This window comes from Melanotaenia boesemani, chromosome 3, assembly GCF_017639745.1.
Source record: "Melanotaenia boesemani isolate fMelBoe1 chromosome 3, fMelBoe1.pri, whole genome shotgun sequence".
Lineage (NCBI taxonomy): Eukaryota > Metazoa > Chordata > Actinopteri > Atheriniformes > Melanotaeniidae > Melanotaenia > Melanotaenia boesemani.
In genome coordinates this window covers 28,309,557-28,333,741 of record NC_055684.1, presented here as the reverse complement: position 1 = coordinate 28,333,741, position 24,185 = coordinate 28,309,557, and the positions used below count along the sequence as shown (strand labels likewise).

Below are 24,185 nucleotides of genomic sequence, written 5' to 3'. Positions count from 1 at the left end.
CCTGGTCTCTTCACCAGTGTAAAGTGTTGCCATCCAAAGGCAAAGGATCACGGTTTCTGTATTTCCAGACTATTCTACAGTCATTTAGAGGGCGTAGAGACCTTTACTGAATGATACTCAAGTGATGAGCTGTTAGCCATAGGACGGAGAGAAGTAAAGTTCCACTTTTTCGAAATAAGAATGCCAGTTCGACCTCCTCATCCAGCTGAGCGAGGTGTTTGGGTAAATTCTGCATTGACCGAAAGGGCAGCTGGCGTAGTTGTGTTTTCTGGACGGATCCAGGTCTCAGTCAGGGCTAGGACCTCACCTAACTCACCTAACTGACTGTACCAACCCTGATTGAAATCAGTGTTTGTTCTTTTGCAAGGTCCCTGGAAGACTTCAGTGGTGGCCTTGTTTCCATAATGTCACTAAACATCTGGTCCAAAGGGAGGGTCATCATCTAAATCAGAAAATGGAAAAGAAAAAAATCTCTATAAAAACAAAACAACAACAATAAAAACAACAACAACAACAACAACAACTAAAAACATCTTGCCAATTGCTATATGTAACTTCTACTTGAGTAATGCCATTAAATAATTTAATCTTCAGATTATCACAACAAAATTCAGCAAAAATGTCTATTAAAAATAGCCATGTGCTTGCTTACACCACCCTAAACACACCTGCAGTTGGCTCATCCTTTTGAGGATTGTCTTCACCTGGTATTGGCTTCCTGTGTGCAGGCCCTTTCTCAAATTCACTGTCTCTGCCCTCAGCTGCCTGATAATGGTGTCACTATTACTACAGTTGTATTAATACTGAGTCAGAAATGCACAGTAAGAAATTCTGTTAGTGTTTGTGTTTTTGTATGCATGTGTTTGAGAGAACATGGACTGAATAAAACAAAGGTAGGCAAAACTGATAAGGTGTAGAATAAATACAAAAAAAGAAACTTACCTTCTTGAGTAGGGTTAACACCTCACTTAACACTGACAGCTAAGTCTGCTCTTTGATTTTGTCTTCATCAGTGAAGGACAGGACTTTGAAGCGTGGTTCTAGGGCACTGGCAACATGCAGTGTGTCTTGAATTCCCTGGTATCTGGAAATAATTGGATGCTAACCCAATTACAAAGCTATTCCTGAGAACTTTGACAACTATTTTCACAATTAAAAAAAACAAAACAAAAAAAAACAAAAACAAAAACATAACACATGCTAAAGATACATATACATTGAATAGAATTATTCTTACCTCTTTTTGAAGTCTTCCAAGAACTTGGCCTTCATTTCAGCGATGATGTGCAGGTCACCATCAACTGCACTAAAGTGCTTTCTCAGTTTTGCCTGAACAGGGGCAACCATGGACAGAGTGGGATTGTCTTCTTCACACAGAAGTGTTATTGCCACTTTGACAGGTTCCATGAGCTTTACAATTGCCTCAATTGTAGCAAGGTCTTCTTCTGTCAAAGTATTGACATCATGACCCTTCCTCAGCTCTCTTGACATTAAACCTGCAAAAACTGGAGGCTGTTGCTCCAAAAAACGTTCCAACATGTCATGGGAACTATTCCAGCATGTACATACGTCCTGTATGAGCTTGTGGGATGGCAAACTAAGCAGCAACTGCTTCTGGTGTAGTATTTCAGTAGCTTTTGGGCTGTGATGAAGAAAGGTTACAATTCTCCTCACTTGGCCCAGCACTCTTGCACCTTGTACTTGAAAAGCTTTCTGTGAGGCCAGATTTATGGTGTGTGCAATGCATGTAACACAGGGGTTAATTTATGCCTCTTGACCTGCTGCTATGATATTTTGAGCATTGTTCGTCACGAGTGCAGGATTTTTGTTTTCAATCTTCCATTCCATTTCTTGGGAGTTTGTATTTTGGTTCCAAAATCCGTATCATTCGTCTAAACCCCTCATTTTCAACAATGCTATAGGGACGCATGTCTTTGCAGATGAAATAGCCTATAGCTTCTGTTATTGCTTTTGAACAGGTGGAGTTATCAGCTAACGCACTTTGAAAGTAGCTGCTAGCACTAGTAGCACTTTTACTTGCCTCTTGATGCACATTTTTTTCTCCATTTCCACGTCGTGCCATTTACGTAGGTGGAGAGCAGGGTTTGTTGTACTTCCAGTATACTTGATGCTAGTTTTGCATGTTTTGCATACTGCAGCTGATTTGTCGAGGGTGCCTTGGTTGTTTTTATGGAGCTCGAAGTATTTTGAGACTTTTGGCTTTAGATTAGCCAGAGCACTGTGCACTGTTGCGTCATCCATTTTTTCTGCTTCCGGTTGATTTCCCTCCCAATGGTTCACCTTAACCTTACTGGACCTGGGTTGGTAGAAGCAAGCAAGTGATTGGACGTGTTTCTGGTTGCATCACACACATACACACACACAGGGCAAGTTGTGTAGCACATTTCATGTACAGGGCAATTCAAAGTGCTTTACATAAAACAAAGGCATTACAGATATTTAGAAATAGTAAAATGCATCAATACATAATCACAATAAAATAATTAATTTCATTAAAATGATTAAAAGCAAGATAAGTTAAAAAAAAAGTTACCATGTAGATTTCATACATAGGCGCATGAGAAAAGAAATGTTTTTAACCTGGGCTGCCCCTGGTGGGTGCGGGGGGGGGGGGGTGAATGGGTAAGGGTTGGGGTTTTTTTTTTTTTTTTTTTTTTTTTTTGGGGGGGGGGGGGGGGGGGGGACACCTGCGGACATGTTCTTGTCCCTGGGGTTCCTGGCCTTGGTATTGGGTTGGCGTGGCCCACGGTGGCTTTGCCTGGGGCGGTCGGGTTCCTGGGTGGGGCTTTGCTGGGGGGGAGGGGGTGGCCCTTGGGCCTGTGGGGCGCCTGCCCTCCGTGCGGCCCGCGCCGCAGCGCCCGGCGCCCGCTGGGGCTGCTCGCCATCGCCCTGGGCTGCCCGGTGCCCCTGCCCCGTCGCGCCGGGGGTTCCGGTCTGGGGATCCCTCTGCTCTGGACCGGATGGGCCGCTGCTCTGTCTGCTTTGGCTGTCCCGGGCTTGGTACTCTGTGGATCTGCTTGGCCTTTGGGGCCTCGGGCTCCCCCCGTCCCCCGCTGATGCTTCGGGGTGCGGCGTGATCGCGGCCCCCTTGCGGGTACACATTTCCTCCCTGTTGCATGGCCACACATGCATATTAACACGTGCATGCTCACAAACGTGCTCGTCTCTCCATCCGCTTCTCACTAGATGTAGCTGATGTTTGTGTGTTGGTACGTTCATCTGCAGGTACGTTTGATGACTATTGTAATTTTTTATATCATCGTCATCCTATCTTTCTTTCGGTATCATGTAGTACTGTGGTAGTTTATGTTGTTGTTTTTTTGTGATATGTTCTGGGCAGCATAGACAACTGTTATTTCCACATTTTAATCCTGCCCTTTTCTCTCCCTTTTTTTTTCTCTCTCTCTTTCTTCCTCTATCTCCCTGTCAGGTTCGGCACTGACATATAAGACTAAAGAAAATAAGATTACAATAAAAATAATAAAAATATCAAGGGCAGCCATGTATATAACATGTCTCCCTTGGTAGAGCAAAACTGTCAAGCAAAATATGGCACACAGATCACCGTTCTGTATGTTAGGATGCTTGACAGTACAGGGTAAAAAAAAAAAAAAAAAAAAAAAAAAAAAAAAATAAATGTTTTTAACCTGGATTTAAAAATGTCAACATTTGGTGAAAAATTTAAACACAGGCAGAGCACAGACACCAGAGACCGCCTCAGAAGGAGAAAACTAACACAAAACTAGTCAGAAATCGGTTGTTCATTCCCTGATCGGATTTGTACTGTTTATTAACAAAATCTATATCATATCTGTAATTATGAGCGATAGTGCCGTGAACCTCACTACTGTATCGATTTTTGGATATGTATCTGGTAATCTTTACACCCCTAGCGAAACACATCTTTATCATTTGCATAATTTTAGTTTAATGCTTTATCCATGTATAACTTAACTCTATGAAGTAAATTCACAACAGAACCTCGTTTTAAAATTTTTCTTTTTTTTTTTTTTTTCACCAATATCAGGCTATCCAGATGTTGCCGCTGGTTTGTCTCCCGCCAGTCCTCCAGTCTATGGTAATGGCAACACACACACACACACATATATATATATATATATATATATATATATATAGAGAGAGAGAGAGAGAGAGAGAGAGAGAGAGAGAGAGAGTAGGGTAGTGCAGTGCCATGATGGTCTGCTATCTTAAAACTACAGCCAACGGCAAGGGACAAATTGCACAAACTGTGTTTCCCAGTGAGCCAGCACACAATGATTGAGACATGGAAGGAAAAGATACATGGGAGTGGCACCCTGGCAAGTTGCAATATCATTAGGGTCCGAGCCCTTTCAACCCTATTGTGGTTGAAATGTTTATTATTATTATTCTAAGAATTTTGAGGCCAAATATGACCCCCTAAACACCAATGAAAAGTTGTGAAATTTGTCACACACATCAAGCCCGGCGAAAATTTCGATATTCTAGAGTATGCATAGACTTCAATGCAAAATTGGCTCAACAGCACCACCTAGACACCAAAAAAATCCCCAAATGAATGGGGTCCCGAACGTCTACTTCGACGTAGGAAGACGAAACTCTGCACACACGTGTAACACGCCGAGTCGAGCAAAAAAGTCAATTGAACACTTGTTGCCATGGCAACGGGGCGCCCGCCATCTTGGCGTGTACGTCCATTTTTTCCATTTTTTTTCACTTTACACATATCGTATTTGTACAAACTAGTCTGAGGGCATTAGTGCGACTGACTCCAAACTTGGTGGGAAGCTTCCTGACAAGTTGGGGACCAAACTCTCCTCAAATTTTTCTAATAGGAGAAAGCGTGTAACCGTGGCAACCGACGGAAAAAAGCCTTCTCGCCATGAAACACTGTTTGCTCATATCTCCATAGAAATACATGGGATCTGCACCAAAGTTGACAGTATTCATGCTTGTTGGGTCATTAACACATTACAACACCTGTTGCCATGGCAACATAGCATGTTAGCTAGCATGTTAGCATGCTAGCAAAAAATGCTAACTAGGTATATCAACATTTCAGATTCTCAGCTGGACGTTTTATCATTTTACATACCATGTTAGCAGGTTACCTAACATGCTAGGAAAAGGTGTATCAGACGGGTGCCGGTGACAGGAGGCTCGGACCCAATGGATGTCGCTCGCGACTTTAATTTAAATTGTTATTTCACAAAAATGCTGAATGGTGAATATGGTGGCGGTGAATAATATTAACGTTCAACTTCAGAAGTGAGGTCTGTAACTCACTTTGGTAAGTGAAACTTTGTAGGAGTTGATCAGTTGTTCCGGGTGAAATGTTTTGTTGTTGTTGAATGATTGCTCGCTGGCTCTGGTGTGTACATAAAAGTTTGTCCTGCACTGGTGTTAGAGTGTTCAACAGTCTGTGATTGTGACGGCAGATTGTAAAGTGTTGTCATCTCCAGTAAAGGAAGATAAACATTATATTCCTGGTCGGGAGTGATCTTTCATGCTGCACACAGCATCAAAATATCTCCTGTTAGCCAAAGCTAACAATACTTTTGGGTAAATATGTGCCAATGTGAACCATGAACCGCTAGTTTCCTTCTTTCTCAGTCTCAACGATAAACAAAAAGCAACAACAGAGAAAAACCGATCAGCTGATCACTGACAGCCGTCATGATTCACAACAGGAGAGGGAAGAGGAGTAGATTTGATCTGCAACGCTGCTGTGCACACACAGAGATGGACCCAGAACAGCAAAGTTTATGCAAAACTACATGTAATTTTATTTTATCCAACAGGAGAGGGAGGGGAGAGGAGGCAGCTGCGCTGGGCAGACAAACAGACAACACAGAACAGTAATGTTTGTGCAAAACTAATGGAGGTTTTTTATGGAAAAAAGTTGGTTTTGAACCTTCTCACCAGAAAAGTCTGAGTGCTAAAACAACCTCATTTCCCATGGATGTGACACCCTCAAATCCATGCAAAGAGCCAACCGACTCACCTTTGTCCATATTGCCTCTAGACACATGCATGTCTCGCCATCATTAATGACAGGCGTTAAATGCGTTAAAAATATTAATCCAGTTAATTACATAAATTAGTTACCTCCCGTTAACGCTTTATTTTTTACAAAGCAGAGAGCGGTTGGGCTTGCATCATTTTCTCGAGATAACAGATTATTCACATGTAGAGTTGCGAGGGGGCTGGAGCTGCTCTTGGTCCATCACAGAACCAACACAGAGAGACAAACATTGAATGAGACTTGCAGTCACTCCTAGCGAGAAGAGTCTCATATTTTTAGAGACTTATATCAACATGCATGTTTTGGGACCTGTAGGAGGAAGCCCATGCATGCACATGTAGAATATGTAAACTCACACAGGTCCCCCCCCCCCCCCCCCCCCCCAGAAACCTGATTATTGTTAAAAAGAATTTAAAAAATAAGCTATGTTAAGTATGTACATTAATAAATTACATTGGCTTTTATTGAGTGTGTTTGTGGTTTAATTGGAAAATCACGGACCTCCTCCCATGCACTCCTTCACGCTTTGGAAGCAGCATTCTGTGTCTGGAGCTCTTCCTTTTTTCTTCCTTTTCAACAATGGCACTTGCAGTTTCTGTAGCGGTAGTTACCGTTTCTCAACGGTCTCAGTGGTATGTGCCCACTGTGGGCTGGTTGCAGACTTTTCACATTAGTGGTAACTCCTAATACAAGAAAAATATGTGTAGGTTTGCACAGATTAATCTGCACCTCAAGTGACATACATGTAGGCTATAACGGACCAGCTTGATCTTTTGCGAATGGAGCAACATTCTGTCGTCCCACAACGTCCCAACGGCAACGTTGCATTTAATTTTAAATAGGTGTCGCCCGTCTTTCTGTCTCAGCAAGCAAGGTCATTAAGACAGAAAGACAGGCGACGACCTATTTAAAATTAAATGCAACGTTACCGTTGATCGTGACATTTCATAAAGATACTGGCATGTCCATAGTGGTGTTTGAAGGATGGAGATTTAACGTTTGTGGACCCTGACAACTGCTAGTTGGGACGTTGCGGGACGACAGAATGTTGCTCCTTTCTCGTCTCTCCTGGATTGACGGAGCCCAATAACCCTGCAAGCTGCTTTCACAACGATGCATTGTCACAGACATGATCTGGCGTGTCTGCAGGCCCGGCTAGTTTCTGTTGCCACGGTTACCAACTAGCATTAATCAATAATTTAAACCAATAAGGCTATTTGACCAAAACTTCTTTATAGGTGTCCATTATGGACACCCTACAGCCAAATAAGTATCGAGTACTCATCCAGACCATTCATGTTTTAATGAAACAAAACAGCTAAATTATGCCCCAAATACAAAAAGGACTTAATCTTCCAAGGTTTTTGCCCTCCTCTGGCATATGAAGGTCGAAGAAAGAAGTACAATGAAGGGGCTTGATCGTCAGCCTACATGATTGGTTATTGCATTGATTACTTAATATCAAAATGGAACAGATCAGGGAAAGTTACTATATATATATATATATATGTATATATATATATATATATATACATAAGGTTATATCAGAGGTGTCTGAGCTGCTTTGTAATTTGCTTGTGTAATTTTGTTTAGACTATGACCTTTCTTACGACGATGATCTAACTATGGATCTGATCCCTTTGAGAGTCAACATTTGGTAAAGTATTGCAAAGATGTATTATTATTATTTTTATTATTATTATTATTATTATTAATCTATGTGCACTTACACTCCGTTATATCTGGACAAAGTTTTTATTGTTTTAACTGTTTACCAAAACCCCTTTAAGTTGCAGTAAATATGACAGAACAATAATTTATTAGTCCCTCAATGGGGAAAATTTCTGTGATGAACTGGGATTCCAAAGTATAGCATTTCAGTTTAAATTGGGGTTATTTCATCCAAACTAAAGCTAGGAACAGATTTAGGCTATCACAGGTCTAAAAGATTTGGCATTTATGTTTGGAAAGGTGTTAATGTTACAAAGTATCAAACAGACAGACTTCCAAACCATCAAGTAGAAAATCATGCGTAAGTCTCAAGTACAGGCGTGATTTAGCTGCATGCATTAAAATGGCTCTGACAGCATTTTCTTGAGCACACGAAACTAAGCTCAACTACTATAAAAGTAAATAAAAAACTACAGAGACCTTGTCAGAGTTCATGATCTGAAAACTTACAAAAATTTATGAATGCAGCATGTATAGTCCTATTGTTGATGTCACATAAAACAGACACTTTCAAATTAAATCTGAAGTTTTTAGAGAGCAAATTTTCCCAATACTTAACAATTTCCAAAACATACACAAAAGCAGAAAGACAAAGAAATCAGTATCAAAAGAAGTTTCTTTTAAAAGATTATGAGCTGTTTCTGTCATCTGTCTAACGTTGTGTCTCTGTCTACAGCTCTGTTTCCCACAGATTTGTGCTGAAAACAGAGAATCAGTCTCCTTCACTTTGCTTTGACATTCATGGAAGGGTCCTCCTTAAACTTCTTCACGATCCCAGCAAAGGTTAGTAGAATCTGTCTTTGTACCAATGGAAACAGGGTGTAACGGGTCAAGCTAAAGATAGCAACCATCTCCCTGCTTTAAACACAGTGTTGCCAATGTCCCGAGGGTAACAAACAACCAAATCTATTAAACACATAACTGATTACAATATTCCGTGCCACTTCTTTGAAAATACATAGCGTATCAGGTAATGAAAGAAGCATTTAGATCATTTAAGTATAACCATTACTAGAGAGTAAAAAAATACTTTGTTACACAACAGGTAAACATGGTCCATGTACAGTGTTGTTGCCTCATAAGCATATTAGCTGTAATCGTGGTTTACACGTGTCTCTCATGTGGTTTAATTATCCAGTCCCACTCTGTCTTGATTTGAAGAAAAAACAAAATGGTTTATTCCTTAAGCGTCACAAACATGTGCCAGTTCAAGACTGTCTGGATAACAAACTAATCACCAAGACACGGTAAGAAAACCGTGTGCTTCCACAGCTAATATAGTACAAAAAAAAACCTATAGTTCGCTGTTCTACCATTACACACCCTGGATGAATTCTTAAAGCCCACAGTACCAAAAATACCAGGGAAAAATTAGTTGCTTCTTATTTACATTACATATTTAACTACCTCAAATAAACTTAATGTCCAATCTAAACATTTTTGATTTACTGTAGAACATAACAATCTTAACTAAACGACATCCTCTTAGAAAAAAGTGAATATACCAAATGGGGAAATAATATAAAAAATGAGTTTGCCTCATACATACTCGCCCCCTAATTGTTCTCTAAACTTAGAAACAATTAACATTTAACAATAAGTCTCTTTAAGTCCTAAGGATGGCTTGTCATATATCTTCGTTGTGGTGTCAGAGGTTACTAGTACTTGACACACCGCGGGAGTGCAGTCTTTACCACTGCCTCATTCAGATTCTAGGAGAAGACAAATCTTTGTGATAGGTCTGTCTAACTCGCTGGTCTTGGTCTTCACACGGACACGGCGTACAAGTCCATGCTCATCTGGTATTGACCGGATGATTTTGCCCATGATCCACGAGTTTCTTGGTGCCGTCTCATCCACAATCAACACAATGTCTCCAGGCATAAAGTTACGTGAAACACCAACCACTTTTGCCTCTTCTGAAGCTCAGGCAAATACTCTCTGGTCCAGCGTTTCCAAAACAGGTCTGCCATATATTGTGTGAAAATACCACCAATGGGGAAATAATATAAAAATGAGTTTGCCTCATACAACAGTATATCACATCTACTAAATCTGGCCAACACCTACCTATGTAGTATTTAAATACATCTACTTGCTGCTGAATCTGGTCTTTACACTCACTCTTTGCCATGTTTCATTAACACTGCAGCCACTGAGTTCTCAGCAATTTTAAAGAATGATTTTAAGAAACTCATGAATCTGCCTTCATTATCTTATTAAATTGACACCTGTGTGTTCAGGAAAAGTTAGAGAATGGAGGGAAGCAGGGTTGTGATAGATTGGTATAGGATACTTTGTAGAATGAGCAAAATACTTATTTGGAGTAAGTTCAAAGCAATTACACTTAAACATCAAAACAAAAAACAAAAACATAAAAAACCAATTAATTAGATTAATGACCTATCTAATTAATAAAACAACATATCTTAATAATAAAGCAAACAGTTTAATAATAGTAAGCACTAATCAGTCTTTGTAGCTGCTCACCACTTACTCTCCTTTACTTTCCATCTTTAATAGATTTTCATATATTTATATCCAGTGTGATGTGACTTTAATTTGATCTCTTTGTATAGAGCTGTATGTGAATGGTAAGCTGGATTCAGTAAAAATGGAGGCTTCAAAAGATTGTCATCCATGTCCAAAACTGACCTGCTTGTCAGGTTGACACAAAATGAAGTTACTGTCCAAGAAGGACAGGCAGCTTGCACGCAACAGTTGGAGAAGATCCCGTCACAGTTGGAAGGTAATTTTTTTATTATTTTCAAAATGTTCTACTGTTAAATGTTCTAGTTGTTTATTGGTGACCAAAATGTATGGTGTGCTTATGAAGACTAAAACTGTCTTCATTTACTAAACTATGGCATTAAATGTGTTGTATATCATTATTATACACGTTGTATTTTAAACTGTAAATACAATAAATTACAGGCCCAACACAATTTTAAATGATTAAAACTGTATACAGAATATGTTTGATTTTAAATCATCTCTACCTCAGCGGACATGGCAAGGTGAGATAAATGACATGTTATAACTGGTCCACTTGAGTCATGATGTTGTCTGCTGCTCTGTGCTTCCTCAGCCTGAGGAAGACCAGTAAAATTAGTGATGATGTAGACTACAAATGATTGATGAACCTTAAAAGACAAGTGAATGTGAGTTGATGTGTGTCTTCCAGTTTGACTGTAATCAATCGTGGCATTGAAATAGATATTGCAGTCCGCGATGTGCGCATTGTCATCTTAGTTCACGGGAACAACAACAAATTCCTTTGGCCCTTTTTAAGACAGAGGCATCTGCTGACGGTACTGAAGGAATTTTAGGTGGGTAAAAGAAGTTTTACTTTTTCATCTCTGCATTACTTGAAACTTCTTATGAAAAACTTATGAATTTCCCCCATATAAAAGTAAATAAATAAGTATCTGTCTATCTAGCCTCTTCATTTGTATGATACGATGAATAAATATTTCCACACAGTTGTTGGTTAATCATCACAAAAACCTGGTTTCTCAAAAGCAACAAATACGCGATGATTAGAAGTGTCAGGTTTTCAGTGTGTTGTTGTTGGACTCTGTACAGCTTTGAAGCCAGCTAGTCTATCAGGAGGTACAACAAGTTCCCGGAACCAAACTGAGGATCAATGATCAAGAATTCATGTCACGAGGTACATTTTGTACTGTGTAATTTTTAAGCTTGTTTTTGATTTTCTGAGCTCAGAAAAACACAAAATGTAACCTCCTCCTTCCTTTCGTCTGTAGTTCCAGTGCTGTTGACTACAGTACCAGCTCTTCTGCACAAATTCGCCTGCTGGCTCATTTCAGCTGACTTCGTCCTGCAGAGACCTGTGAATGATTTTTGTTGCCAAACTTAATTGGAATGATTTGGAAAGCATGCATTTCAAAAGACAAAAAAAAAAAAAAAAATGCCATAACACATTACTACAATACATAAATAAATTGTATACCAATTTTTGTATTATTGGTTGTTAAATATATGTATACACTATAATGCCACCATCTTGTATACAAAGAATAAAAATAAATTTACATTATAAGCTTTTTTCTGCAAAAAGGAATAAAACTATGACTAACAAGTTATATGAATGCTCAGAGTTGGACAGTAATTTGTGTCCATTTATTAATTCATTGTAAGAGATAGTAGCTTTATTTTCAGAAACTGAGCCTTTAGACAAGAGTCTGACCCTGGATGCTCCTTTATGGTGCACCCCAAGTCTGGACCCGGAATCTGCTGTATCACCACTCAACAAGGAAAGCAGACCAGATTTACTGGTAGGTTAGAGAGGAGACTTCATGTAGACCAGACATGCTCAGCAGCTGCAGCGCGGTCTACCAGCTGCTTCCCACCTTTAACAACAGTCTCTGCTCCTTCCTAATCACAAGCAATTGTTCTATTTCTACTTTAGTTTGCTTCACTTATACAGTGCTTCCCAATGAGCTAGATGTCTGTGTGATAGTAGATTAATACTGAAACTTACCTTTTCCATTCCATTCCATCCCAGCATTAAAAGCGCAACCCTAAAATATCCCCTTTATTCTTTCTTACAATAACAACCCCTGCTTTTAAGCGCAAAATCTTGAACTAGATTTGCTGTAGCAGACACAAGTAAATCTATAATACCTAAAAATCACGTTTAATAAATATGGTGTCTTCTGTGTTTTTGAAAGACATTTTCTGCTCCAGCAACACCAGGCCCTACTGTGCGTCCAAGTAAACAGACAGCACAGAGCTCCCAGCTGTAGCCCCAACTCAACAGACACAGCTACTGCTCAGCCCAGCCAGGAGCAGGTATGCACACATCAACTGTAACTGGCCACATCTGTAGAGACAACACAGAAAAGCAGAATTAGAAAGCCAACATTTGAAAGTTATCCCATGCAGTTCAGCCTGGCAAGCTCTTATAAGTATAAATCCTTTTGGATTGCTCATCTCAACAAAATGTAATCCTGTTTCCAAAGGAGTTGAGGCACTTTATAAAATGTGAATAAAAATAGAATATTGGCATTGATAAAATAAAATCTGATTAAATCTATCTACATTAGGTGTGTGTGCATGAGAATGTTTATTAATTTGCTGTATGTTTCTTTCCCATTTGTCTCTCCTCCCTTAAGCACCAGTTCCCACCATCTGCCATGCCTCTTCAGGTGGGGCAACACACTGCAAAAGAACACAGAATTACAAGCTGTCTACTAGCTTGTGTCATTGTGGAGTACTTTGAACCAAATAACTTGCCAGTTTAATTAAAATTTTGTTTTCGTGTTCCATAAAAAAAAAAAAAGAAAAAAAAATTATATGCACTGCACTAGCACTACATGACAGCACCTGGGTCCAACTGGACTCAAAAGCGGTCTGACTATCACTTAATTATGACGTCCCATCTTGTTTGAATTCATGCTTGTGTTGTTCTTCCTCTCAAATGTAAGTCGCTTTGGATAAAAGCGTCTGCTAAATGACTGTAGAATAGAATAGAATAGAATAGAATATTCAAAATGCCTACTCTGAAAGTGAAAAAGAAGAAGAAAAAACATTTAGAATTAATGCATGATTTTGTTCCATAGCTGTTTTCTGCTGACCAGCCTGTGTCACACCTGAATCCTCCTGATACCTCTGCTAGCTTTACACAGTCAGTCTCTGGTGCTCCTCCCCAGCTCCTGCCCCTGCAGATCAGCACACAGGTATGATGTGGTAGTATTAATGACAAAAACAAGCTAAACATACAATTTGGTTTGAAAAACAAACAAAAAAAAAACATATGAAATGTTAATGTACATAAAGTTGTAGGAGTTATCCACAAGGGTCCTGTGTGAATGTTGTATCTACCCACTGGCTGTCTTTGTTCATTTTATTTCATTTTCCCTTTTTCTTTCCCAGTTTCCCTCACCATATCCTGTAGTTCAAACAGGGAGCCACATGCCCCCTAAATTTTCCCCTACTCCTCTGCCGTCTGTCTACAGCAGCAGTGAGACTCCCATGTCTAGCTCCTACTACTCACCTTACCACTCTGGGCTCCATCTCTCCTATCCATGCAGCCCAGCAGATGCCTGATTTGACACGTCCTGTTTCTATTGCTGATGAGGTGCCCTGCTGTCCTCTGGTCATGCCCCTGTCTCTGGAGCAGTATAATCCATGTTTTCAGCAAGGCAGGGAATAACACCATTCTCACGCATGTGTGTTCAGGTGCTGCTGCAGCTGCAGGTGAGCCCACAGTGAGTTTGAATGGTTCTCCAGGCAAAACTTCTTTCCCCACTCACAGCAGGGCACGGTCATGCACCAGCCACCTCCCCAGATCAACCTCAGAGCCTGTGCAGACTCAGCAGCCCTGTTCTCTCAAAGGGTCTTTGTCTTCTGATAATATTTATGCCGGACTACATGGAGATGGCACTGGCACACAAGTTCCCCCTGGACAAGGTAACACCTGCAACACACACCAGAATGGCAAAGCTGAACAGAGTTCTTTTGTTGTTATTTAAAGCAAAGGAAAACAGTTGTGTTTTTCTTTTTTTAAATAACTTGGGGTATTTCAATGTGGGCTCCTCTTACCCTTTCATCTTCTTTTTCCCTTGATATCCTCCTCTACAGGCTGGTCTAATTACCCTCAACCATCTGAGAGAGTGACCTATAAATCCAGTAGCAAGCCGCGAGCTAGATTTCTCAGTGGGCCTGTGTCTTTATCTATCTGTTTGTATCTCTTCTCTTCCCGCATAGCTTCACCTTTTTGTTTTTCATATTTTATATGTCTACCTCAGATATTTTTTTCTTTCTTTTCCAAAATGTTCTGCTCCACTGCTGGGTTTTCTTTTGGCTCATCTCACCTTTATTACTTGCCTTCTTACAGTATGTTTTCTTACACAGACATTTGGATATTGCTTATTCAAACCTGTTTCTAAAATCAAGATTTTGATTCAATATTTTTTGTTTGAGTAATTATTTCAAAAGTCATTTATATATATAGATACATTTTCTCCAAATTTGCACCAAAAATTTTACCTAGTGCAATAGTAATAATAAATTATTTCCACTTGTTATTGTTTATTGGCCCATTGCCATGTTTCATACAGTTTGAGGTTTGGATAATCAAGTTTCTGTTTAATAGTAATGAGCATTTAATAGGCCTTTAATTTAACTGTCTGTTTAACTGATACTTGTCCACTTTGAACTTTGTGACTTATCCTCTTTGCATTACTTGTACATGAGCCTTTGCATGGCAAATGCATCTAAATCTACTATGATTATTTACTTTTCCACCTCTTTTTCTGCTTTCTATCTCTGTCTCCTTAATGTTCTAGAAATGTACAATGAAAAATGGGACATTAATAACAAACCATACATCCAATGCTATCATCCAATACACATATTTTTCCAGAGGAAGCTTTGCAAGATAAAACAAAATCACATTTTACACATATTACCAGCATGACTCTGTATAAAAGATCAGGTGCTTGTCTGATCGACCTGCCATCATTTTAAAACATTTGGCTCATTATGAAATTAACAAAAAGACAAGAAAGCATTGAGCTATTGAGCAGTTGAAATTTTATAACAAACACGAGCTGAAACATTTCAGCTATTTTCAGTTACATGTAGAGTATAAAAGTTTAGCAAATTTCTCATTTTCTGTACATTTTGCACAGCATTCCAATGTTTAGTTTTTCCAGAAATGGAGTCATTTAATCTCTCTGGGAATGAGTGCTTTGTGTTTAGTTTACATTACTTTGTCATTTTCAGGCATCATCATGGACAGCCCCAGGTTCAGAAACTCACACTCTGCCCCCATCATGGCCTGACAGTCCTGGGTCAACAGTGATGACCAGCCCATCTCCAATTACCCATCACATTTATCCTCTCCACTCTCCTGCTCCTTTCAGAGCCTTGTCCTCTCCTCTTTCTTTTAACCAGTGGCCTGGGTTTATTTTCCCTGTCCCTTCAGGAGTCTTTGCCTTTCCTCATGTGCCCCCAGCCCAGGATGCCAACAACCCAAATCCAGCATCATCACATCAGCTGACCGACCCTAAAACAAGGACTCTCTAATCTGAGTAGAACTGTGTCTTCCAACTGTTACCAAAAAGATACCCCACTGTAGTTCTAGTCAATCTTATGTGCATAACCTACAATGTATATATTTAACCAGCATGTATGTAACTACTTGTACATACTCCTCTCCATTCTTTATGCTGTTTGTGTAATTTGTGTTGACATAACCTCATTTCCATATTATAGTATATAATCCTTTAGTTCAATCTTGGAAGGAGGACTATTAAAGGTGTATAATAAGTCCAGTCAGGATAGAGAGTAGATACTTGCCATCATTTATGGATGTGCATTGCCATTCACTGAATGTACATAATGTACTGTTAATTTATTTTATGTTTGTATAATAGTTGATGTTTGTGTTGCTCATGTCACACCCTATATATAAGGACTGCCGTATGTAAATGTGACATCTTGTTATTCTGTACATAGCCCCTGTGTTTGTGCAGCCAACATTAGATAATCCATAGATTGGTGCTGCAGCAACGTGTCTTAATGCACATCATATTAGCCATGCCATCACTGTGAAGAACTTGACCTTCTGGTCATTAGGACCTGTTGCTTTCTCAGCTCTCTCAGCTCAGTCTAAGGACAGGTTTTCATTCGGGCATCTATTAAATGCTTCCAGCACAAAGCGCTTGAAATATCCTTAAGAGATTTGAATGAACTTGAATTTAATCCTCAGGTTGCAAAAATCACCTGTGAGAGTGCCTTGAATCGCAGTTGCAAGTTTTCTGAAGAAAAGCATTTAGACTCAAAGCAGAAAAACAAGATATTCTACACATAATGGCTTATTTGTTTTTAACAATGAATGTGAATTGGCACATAATTCATTTAGTAGTGAAGCATAACTAGACACAAAAAGTAAGAAAATTATTTAAAAAAAAGAATATCCAAAAATGAATTGGGTGTTAAACTTATTGTATGCTTTTCTTGCTCACTAAGGCTATATTGATCGTGCCACCACCTGCACCACTGCCTGCATAAATACACTGATATTCTGAATGTTCACAGGTTGATGTGGTGAGCCACAGGGGGATGTTTGCATAGAAAACCACATTACAAGGGGGCTGAAGGGACTCAAACACCGGGTTAAGGTCATAATCGTCCCCATACCTCTTCTAATGCAAGCTGTAGCTTTACAATTGTTTGCCTTTGTGGATTTGAGTAAATATTGGGAATGTTTGTTTGATAAATGTTGATAGTAAGATGGTGATGATAAGAATGTTCGGGAACGTGGTCTCTGAGAAGCCACATCTGCTTGACATGTTGTTTGTAGAATATTGTAGGTTTTTCAAATTAGTTTTATTAGATTATGGACACACAAAGTCGTTGGGCTCATGTTTCAGTTTCATGGCTATTTACAGCGTCAGAAAAAACTGTCTATTAAAATTCTCGTCTAATTTATATAATTACCCACATAATGTTTGCAAGAAGGATTTGATATGTTCTTGTATTCAGATAAAACCAGGCTATTCTATGGTTTAAATCAGCAGTTTGGTATTTCAGTTTATTTGATTGTGGGAGCCACAGGACAAAGAATCATTATCACTAATTTAACAGAGTTTGGCTCCAAAAATGGTGAAGCTAAATTTGTCATGACCAGAATAGATTTTTTTTCTTCTTCTTCTTTTTTAGTCTGAAGGTTCTTTCCACAGCCAGTCAGGATATTGCTCAATAGTCCTTCACAGACTAAATTGTACTCCTTCAGTAAATAAAACATATCCAGTTTAAAATCATTCCTTGTGTGCAGTATGAAAATACTTTGAAGCTGATTGTTTGTCTTTAAGGCAGAATTTCTTAATTTATAACAGATTTTCTCCTATGGCAGTTAGTTTCTTAGTGCTCTACGCTGCAACTTCTGTCTTTAAATTCTAATGCTTGCAATGAAATCTAAGTGTATTATTGCTTTTGCCTGCTGTATCAACCTGTTTTCCCAGCACTTTGCTGACCATGGTCAGACTGATACTCTCAAAAAAGCTGTACAGACTTGAAAATATTAGAAATAAATTTTTGCTTGACAACATAATAATTAGCCACATCCTGTTTAATTAACAGTGCATGTTACACAATACAGCATCTTTATTCTTTTATTTAGGCTTTGTTTTAAACTGAAATGACTTTTTCATGAAATGTGTTGTAGAAAAGTCCTTGCAAATTGGCACAAGTTGTTCACTCTGTGTCAATAGCAAGCCTACCTATGTAGCCAAATATTGTGCACAGATAAATACTGACTTTGTTGGCGTTTATTAACAGACATTTCCAGCTACCTGGGTCACACTCTGGACTGAGGCACCATGGAGAGAGCAGTGGTGCAAGTCATCCTCTTTGGCCTGTTGCTGGCTTTTGCTGGCTGCTCTGCCAAACAAGTTATGGCCACACAACAGAAGGGACAGAGCACCACACTGAAAGGAAACAGGCATTTTAATGAAGCTATTTATTGTCTGTAGATATTCTAACAGATACTTAAGCATCTGAGGATTGACTGTTTCTTGTATCTCAGCAGCGTTCTGTAGGTTGCAACACACTGAACTTTGCTCTGTAGAAAGAGCAGGTTGAACAACCTCCAGGCTCTCTGCCTTCAGGGTCATGTTGTTGATTTGTCCATCAAATGGTTGATTTTTGGATGCTCTTGTTAAACTTATATTTACAGAATTACATAAAATATATTTAAATGAGACTTTAGTGACACTGAAATGATAACTAATTAAAATACTGAGCTTCTGTCATGATGTTAGTGTTGTCTGCCATGAAAACGTCGACCCTTTTTATTCTAAGAGCTAAATCCTCCATGTGGATTTTGTTTAAAAGACAACAGCCACAAAAATCTACACAACATAAAGTATAGTTTTGGAAAAATCAAGACAACAGTCGATAAAATTCTTTAGAACCTTTATTATAAGTTTAACAGAATGTTGTACTGAGCTACAGGCTAACTTTTTATTCCTTTATTTTGTTATGAATTAATATGAACTAAAAGCTTTTAGTTTAACTGTAAGATGTAGGGTACTTTCTTTATATTGGAAATCAAACATTTTACATAAAAAGGAAATATATTAGTATAAAATACAAACATGTAAAATTATTATATGAACAGAGAAAATGATTAACAAGCATTTTATTAACAGAAAATAATCATGTGTCTCACGTTGTTTTGAAGTATGCGCAGCACAGATCTGCTTTGCATTATATTTTGATTGAAGTAATTGTAAATTTGGAAAAATAAAAAATATAATTTGACTTATTTTTTATTTTTAAATACTAAAATGAATGGTTGCGCAACTTAAATAATCCAATATTTTAGCATGAAATGTTACTAATTGCAAAAATGACCATACCATTTGTTTCATAAGTACATGAATGTATAGTTTGGAGGAAAGCTATTTTGTACATATAATGAGTGATTATACACATGCATATGGGTGTTTATAGATAGATAGATAGATAGATAGATAGATTAGATAGATAGATAGATAGTAGTAGATAGATAGATGGATAGGATAGATAGATAGATAGATAGATAGATAGATAGATAGAGAGATAGATAGATAGATAGATAGATAGATAGATAGATAGATAGATAGAAGTACTTTATTCATCCCAAGTTGGGAAAATCTAGGTGTTGCAGCGTACAGTCATTTTGCAGTTGTGCTTCTAAAGGTAGCAAAGTAAACAAAAACAGTATAAAAATTTCATAATCTAAGGCAGACTGTACAAGGAGGCATTTAGCTATACACAAAGAAGTGAGAATAGCCAGCAAATAATATAATGCAATGATTTGTAGTGACAGTCCACTCATATTGTTATCTCTGACACAATGATGATGAGTTAAACAGTCTTATTGCGTGTGGGCAGGGAAAGATTTCCTGAAGCAGTCCTTGAGACAGCGAGCTGTCTGAGCCTTTTGGAAAAGGAGCTCCGCTGTCTGTCCAGCACAGGGTGGAGAGGGTGGTCCAGGTTATCCAAGATAGATAACAGTTGTTTCAGTGTCCTCCTCTCCACCACTGCTTCTAAGTGTCCTGTCTGCAGCCAATGACAGAGCCAGCCTTCCTGATCAGTTTGTTCAGTCTGTTGGTGTCAACTGGCTGCAATGCTGCCCCCCCAGCAGAACACAGATGAAAACGGGCACCAGCCACAATAGACTGTAAAAGATTTCCAGCATCTTGCTGCACACGTTGAACGACCCCAGCTTCCTCAGGAAGTAGAGTCTGCTGCAGGCCTTCTTGTACACAGCTGTGCTGTTGGTCTTCCACTCAGTCTGTTATCAATGAGTCACTCCCAGATATTTATATTCCTCAACCGTGTCCACATCACTACCCAGGATGGATGGATGGATGGGATGGATGGATGGATGATAGATGAGTAGATAGATAGATAGATAGATAGATAGATAGATAGAGATAGATAGATAGATAGATAGATAGATAGATAGATAGATACTTTATTGATCCCGAGGGAAATTCAAGATGTTTGTATGGAGATGGTAATTAGAACGGGGTCATCATGATTCTCTTGTTGTTTTATTGTATTAGTTTATGGTATTATTTTGGCACAAAGTAAACAGTTGTAATTTCTGCACAGCAATTCTTTAAATCCAAGACAGATTTCTCTGAAGGGAGGCTAAAAAAGTAACCCTGACTTTGACCCAGGATCAAGTGATTGCGACCCACCCTATCCAGATCTTTAAAAATGTTTGTAATTTTAACTTAACTTTGCACCAAAACTGGAAAGTCAGAGCCATGTCTTTTGTGTGTGCCATGAGCATTGAAGCATTTTGTGCATGGTCTAGCAATAACTATGTATAGTCTATACGACCACCCCCAAAAAAAGGTTTAAAAAAACAAAACAACAATAGGGTGTGTCTGCTGTTACACCAATACGATTTCACCCGCCCACAACACATTGTTTTCTGATCTTTTGCCAGCTGGTTGTCAGCCAGTGAGATCGATCTGGCCATCTACTTTTTTTTAAAAAAACATGTGCCTTCTGTGTTGTGCAGGGCGACTGGACATATACAGCTTTCACATTAACTCTACTGTGGCCAGTCGTTATGCCACCACTGTCATCACAAGCCGTGTGGCCAATCGTATGAATGAGTCAAAGGAAATTGAATTCCATGTCCAGATTCCTAAGAATGCCTTCATCAGTAAATTCAAAATGTAAGTAATAATATAATAATATAAGAATATATAACTGGCCACTCATAATTAAACAATAATTTTTTGCGGGGTGGGGGGTGTCTTATGCAGGCTTATTGATGGTGAAGTGTATGATGGTGTTGTTAAAGCTAAGGAGCAAGCACAGCAGCAGTATACTGAAGCAGTGTCTCGTGCCAAAGCGCTGGGATTGTCAGGTACGTTAATTGAAGGATTCTTTATTGCTAGGCCTTATACAAGTGTGTTTTAAGCTATGTATGTTCAAGAAACTTTTTTTTTTTTTTTTTTTTGTGGCAGGGGGATGGATTTTACATTGTTTTACACATTCATTGTGATTTGTCATATTTAGGCTATTTTTGTTTTAAATATTTTCTAGTTTCATGCATCAAGGCTGCTAAAAGACGAATAATAAAACCATCTGAACTCATGTCCACTATATAACACCTGATATTTATGATATATTTATGTTGTAGCTCTGGTAGGTAGAACGCTGGAGGAATTTAAAACATCTGTAAATATAGCTGCTCACAAAAAGGTGACTTTTGAGCTCACATATGAGGAACTGATGAAACGCACACACGGCAAATATGAGCTGCAAATCCATGCCCGGCCCATGCAGCCTGTCAAAGACTTCAAGGTAATGCAGATCATCCTGAAAGACAAAGTAGTGTTTCGTAAATACTCATGACTGCTTTATTTGATTTTCATGCCAGGTCGATGTGTATATTCACGAGAAGGCCGGCATCAGTTTTGTCGATGTGAAAGGAGGACTAAGCACAAAGCCCTGGCTAATGCCATCACCAAAACCAAAGCAGATGAACAGGTACAGCCTGCAGAGATGCCATGTTCCATTTAGCTCAGCTGCTATTCCGTTGCTATTTAACCAAAAATTATGTACATAGTACAGTCTGGCCGTTTGAACGTTTATTAATTTTTGGAAATGTATGAATGTGTAATGGTGGGAGCTATGGATGTATGTCAAGATTGTTTATTAAAAAAAAAACCACAGCTGGACTTTGCGATGGAATGACCAGGTGAGAGCATGCTTCGTATTGCCAAGGAGGACAAAAACAGCACAATTTACCAATGCGAAATTTATTACAAATTAAAATAAAAATGTCCACAAAAAGTAAAACTACTCAACATAATAATCAAATAAAACTAAATGCCTCCAAGAATGAATGAAAAAAAAAAAAAGAAACACATTCATCCTGAAATTCCCATAAAAAACTAAATGGACTAAATAACCATTTTTAAAAAAGGAAGAAAATAAATGGTAGCACCATCCAGGGCAAGGGGTAACTAAAGTAGCAGATCATCCTCCCAATCCAGGTCTGTGGGTCCACCTGGGTTACACGCACGGGGTCCAGTACGGCAGGCAGAGTTCCCCTTTGCCCCTGCATGTATTCAGTGTCACACTCCTTTACTCCTCTCAGTCCCTCCCACTCGGCTCTAGTCTTCGTCTTCAGGCCCGCTGGGACACACTACGCAGAAAAACAATACGAGGTGGCAATACACGCTCCCAATTGCACTTATCCTCTGTTTAGGCCTGCTCCTACCAGCGTTACTTCTTTTGTGCTCAGGTACTCACACAGCAGGCAGGGTCCTTTCCCTGCCTCTGCGTGTTGGTCACCTCGTAAAGCTGCAGTCCCAGCTGCCATGGTCCCCGGTGCAGGTGCATTGTGTCTTCAACTAGTACCCCTCTGCTCTGCTTCCTTGCTTTTATATACCTGTGTGTCTCTTATCTAATCAGGAGGTTGATTCCAGCACAAGGCCAATTTACAATCACCAAAAAGGATTCAAAGCAACTAAAATTAGTTAATACAGAAAAGCAAGCAGCACACAACTAAAAAATAAATACCACACCACTTGTGTTAGATCACAAATGTAGACTTTACAACAGGGTAACCATTGCTAACTGAAGGGGCTTTCAACTCTGTCTTAAGCTTTGTTTTGAAAAGACTACAGATGCTGTATCAGATGTATAATTTTCCTCTTGGGGACAGATATGCATCCAGCTGCCAAGGTGTTGTCATTTTGTTGTATTTTAATTACTAATACTTGTTTTCCAAAATCCACTCTATTGAAAAATAGTAGACAATTATTATTTTAAAGATGCACTAGGGAACTTTAGCAGATTTTCTCAGTGAAACGCTGCCTATTAACAGCTAATTCTGCATCTATTTCACATTCCACCCTGATCTCTGGAACTATCTCCAGCCATAGAAGTCAGTCAGTTTCTCTTTCTTTCTTTCTTTCTTTCTTTCTTTCTTTCTTGCTTTCTTTCTTTCTTTCTTTCTTGTCTTCTTTCTTTCTTGTCTTTCTTTCTTTCTTTCTTTCTTTCTTTCTTTCTTTCTTTCTTCTTTTCTTTCTTTCTTTCTTTCTTTCTTTCTTTCTTTCTTTCTTTCTTTCTTGAAACTGTATAATGAAAACTCAGCTACAACATCATGATGCAGTTTCTCAGCCTTACGAGTTGTTGCTGTCCAGCAGCATCAGCAGCAATGTTTCGTAATAGATGTCACTGTGGCCATCAAAACGAGCCAGTAAGTGCATAGTTTTATGGTTGGGTAGTTACGTTGTGCGTCTTTAAGTATTTGTAGTCTTAAGAAATCAAAATTATATCTAATTACTTTATTTTGGTGTCAATACATGAATTAAATGAGCCAAATTGGTTCATATCTCAACCATCATGTGCATGTCTGCCTCCCTAAGCAAAAGGATAAATATACAACATTGCTCCTTTTAACTCTTGAAGAGAACTTTAAATTATTAACCAGTGGCTTCTAAAGTTGAGCTTTAGATTCACACTTCAAGATCAGCAAATCTATTAGGTGATTTAAGTAAAATAGCAAATGAAACAAAATAAATAAACTCATTGATACTGATGTTAATTTGCCAATGTGTGACCAACGTGTTGCATTATTAGTAAAACTAAACGTAACCAAATGAATGAAAATCTAATTACTTATTTCATCCAGATGGAGAAAAAACAAATAAAGTTTTTGTCAACACTCTATAAAAACTGATTTGTGTGGTTTGCAGGCATGGGTGCACTTCTATCCAACTGTGGACCAACAGAAAGTTTTGTGATAGCTGTGGCGAGCATGGTCTGAATGGAGATCTGATTGTTGTTTATGATGTTAGCAGAGACTCTGGACTGGGAGAAATCAGGTAAAATGTTCATCTCCTGAAAGTTGTAA

The 24,185-nt window shown here is 38.8% G+C and overlaps 1 protein-coding gene and 2 long non-coding RNA genes across 5 annotated transcripts; all 3 read left to right on the top strand.

Moving 5' to 3' along the window:
• Window positions 1–10,474: 10,474 nt before the first annotated feature.
• LOC121637382 (proline-rich receptor-like protein kinase PERK10) lies at window positions 10,475–15,866 on the top strand. Of its 3 annotated transcripts, XM_041981515.1 has the most exons (6): window positions 10,475–10,526; window positions 10,962–11,106; window positions 11,363–11,447; window positions 11,542–11,627; window positions 13,360–13,476; window positions 15,527–15,866. In XM_041981515.1, exons 3-6 carry the CDS (start codon window positions 11,438–11,440, stop codon window positions 15,827–15,829), a joined length of 516 nt encoding a protein of 171 aa, XP_041837449.1. In that variant the 5' UTR covers window positions 10,475–10,526; window positions 10,962–11,106; window positions 11,363–11,437; the 3' UTR covers window positions 15,830–15,866. The 3 variants fall into 3 exon arrangements, 2 of the variants coding, with proteins under 2 accessions (XP_041837449.1, XP_041837450.1); XR_006009834.1 differs by lacking the exons at window positions 10,475–10,526; window positions 10,962–11,106; window positions 11,363–11,447; ... (1 more) ...; window positions 13,360–13,476; window positions 15,527–15,866 and adding exons at window positions 13,792–13,877; window positions 13,979–14,209; window positions 14,381–14,728; XM_041981516.1 differs by lacking the exons at window positions 10,475–10,526; window positions 10,962–11,106; window positions 11,363–11,447; window positions 11,542–11,627; window positions 13,360–13,476 and adding exons at window positions 13,817–13,877; window positions 13,979–14,209.
• Window positions 15,867–20,832: 4,966 nt separating this feature from the next.
• Window positions 20,833–21,124, top strand: LOC121637384. Its single transcript, XR_006009835.1, has 2 exons — window positions 20,833–20,988; window positions 21,079–21,124. It is a non-coding gene; the product is annotated as an uncharacterized LOC121637384 (long non-coding RNA).
• Window positions 21,125–21,728: 604 nt separating this feature from the next.
• Window positions 21,729–24,153, top strand: LOC121637388. The gene is made up of 2 exons (XR_006009839.1): window positions 21,729–21,808; window positions 24,028–24,153. It is a non-coding gene; the product is annotated as an uncharacterized LOC121637388 (long non-coding RNA).
• Window positions 24,154–24,185: the final 32 nt, after the last annotated feature.

What these genes read in the sequence shown, in the direction of transcription:
- LOC121637382 (XM_041981515.1), top strand. An exon ending in ACTTCGTCCTGCAGAGACCT is followed by an intron (nt 11,628 to 13,359) that starts GTGAATGATTTT and finishes TTTGTTCCATAG; the next exon opens with CTGTTTTCTGCTGACCAGCC. An exon ending in CCCTGCAGATCAGCACACAG is followed by an intron (nt 13,477 to 15,526) that starts GTATGATGTGGT and finishes TGTCATTTTCAG; the next exon opens with GCATCATCATGGACAGCCCC.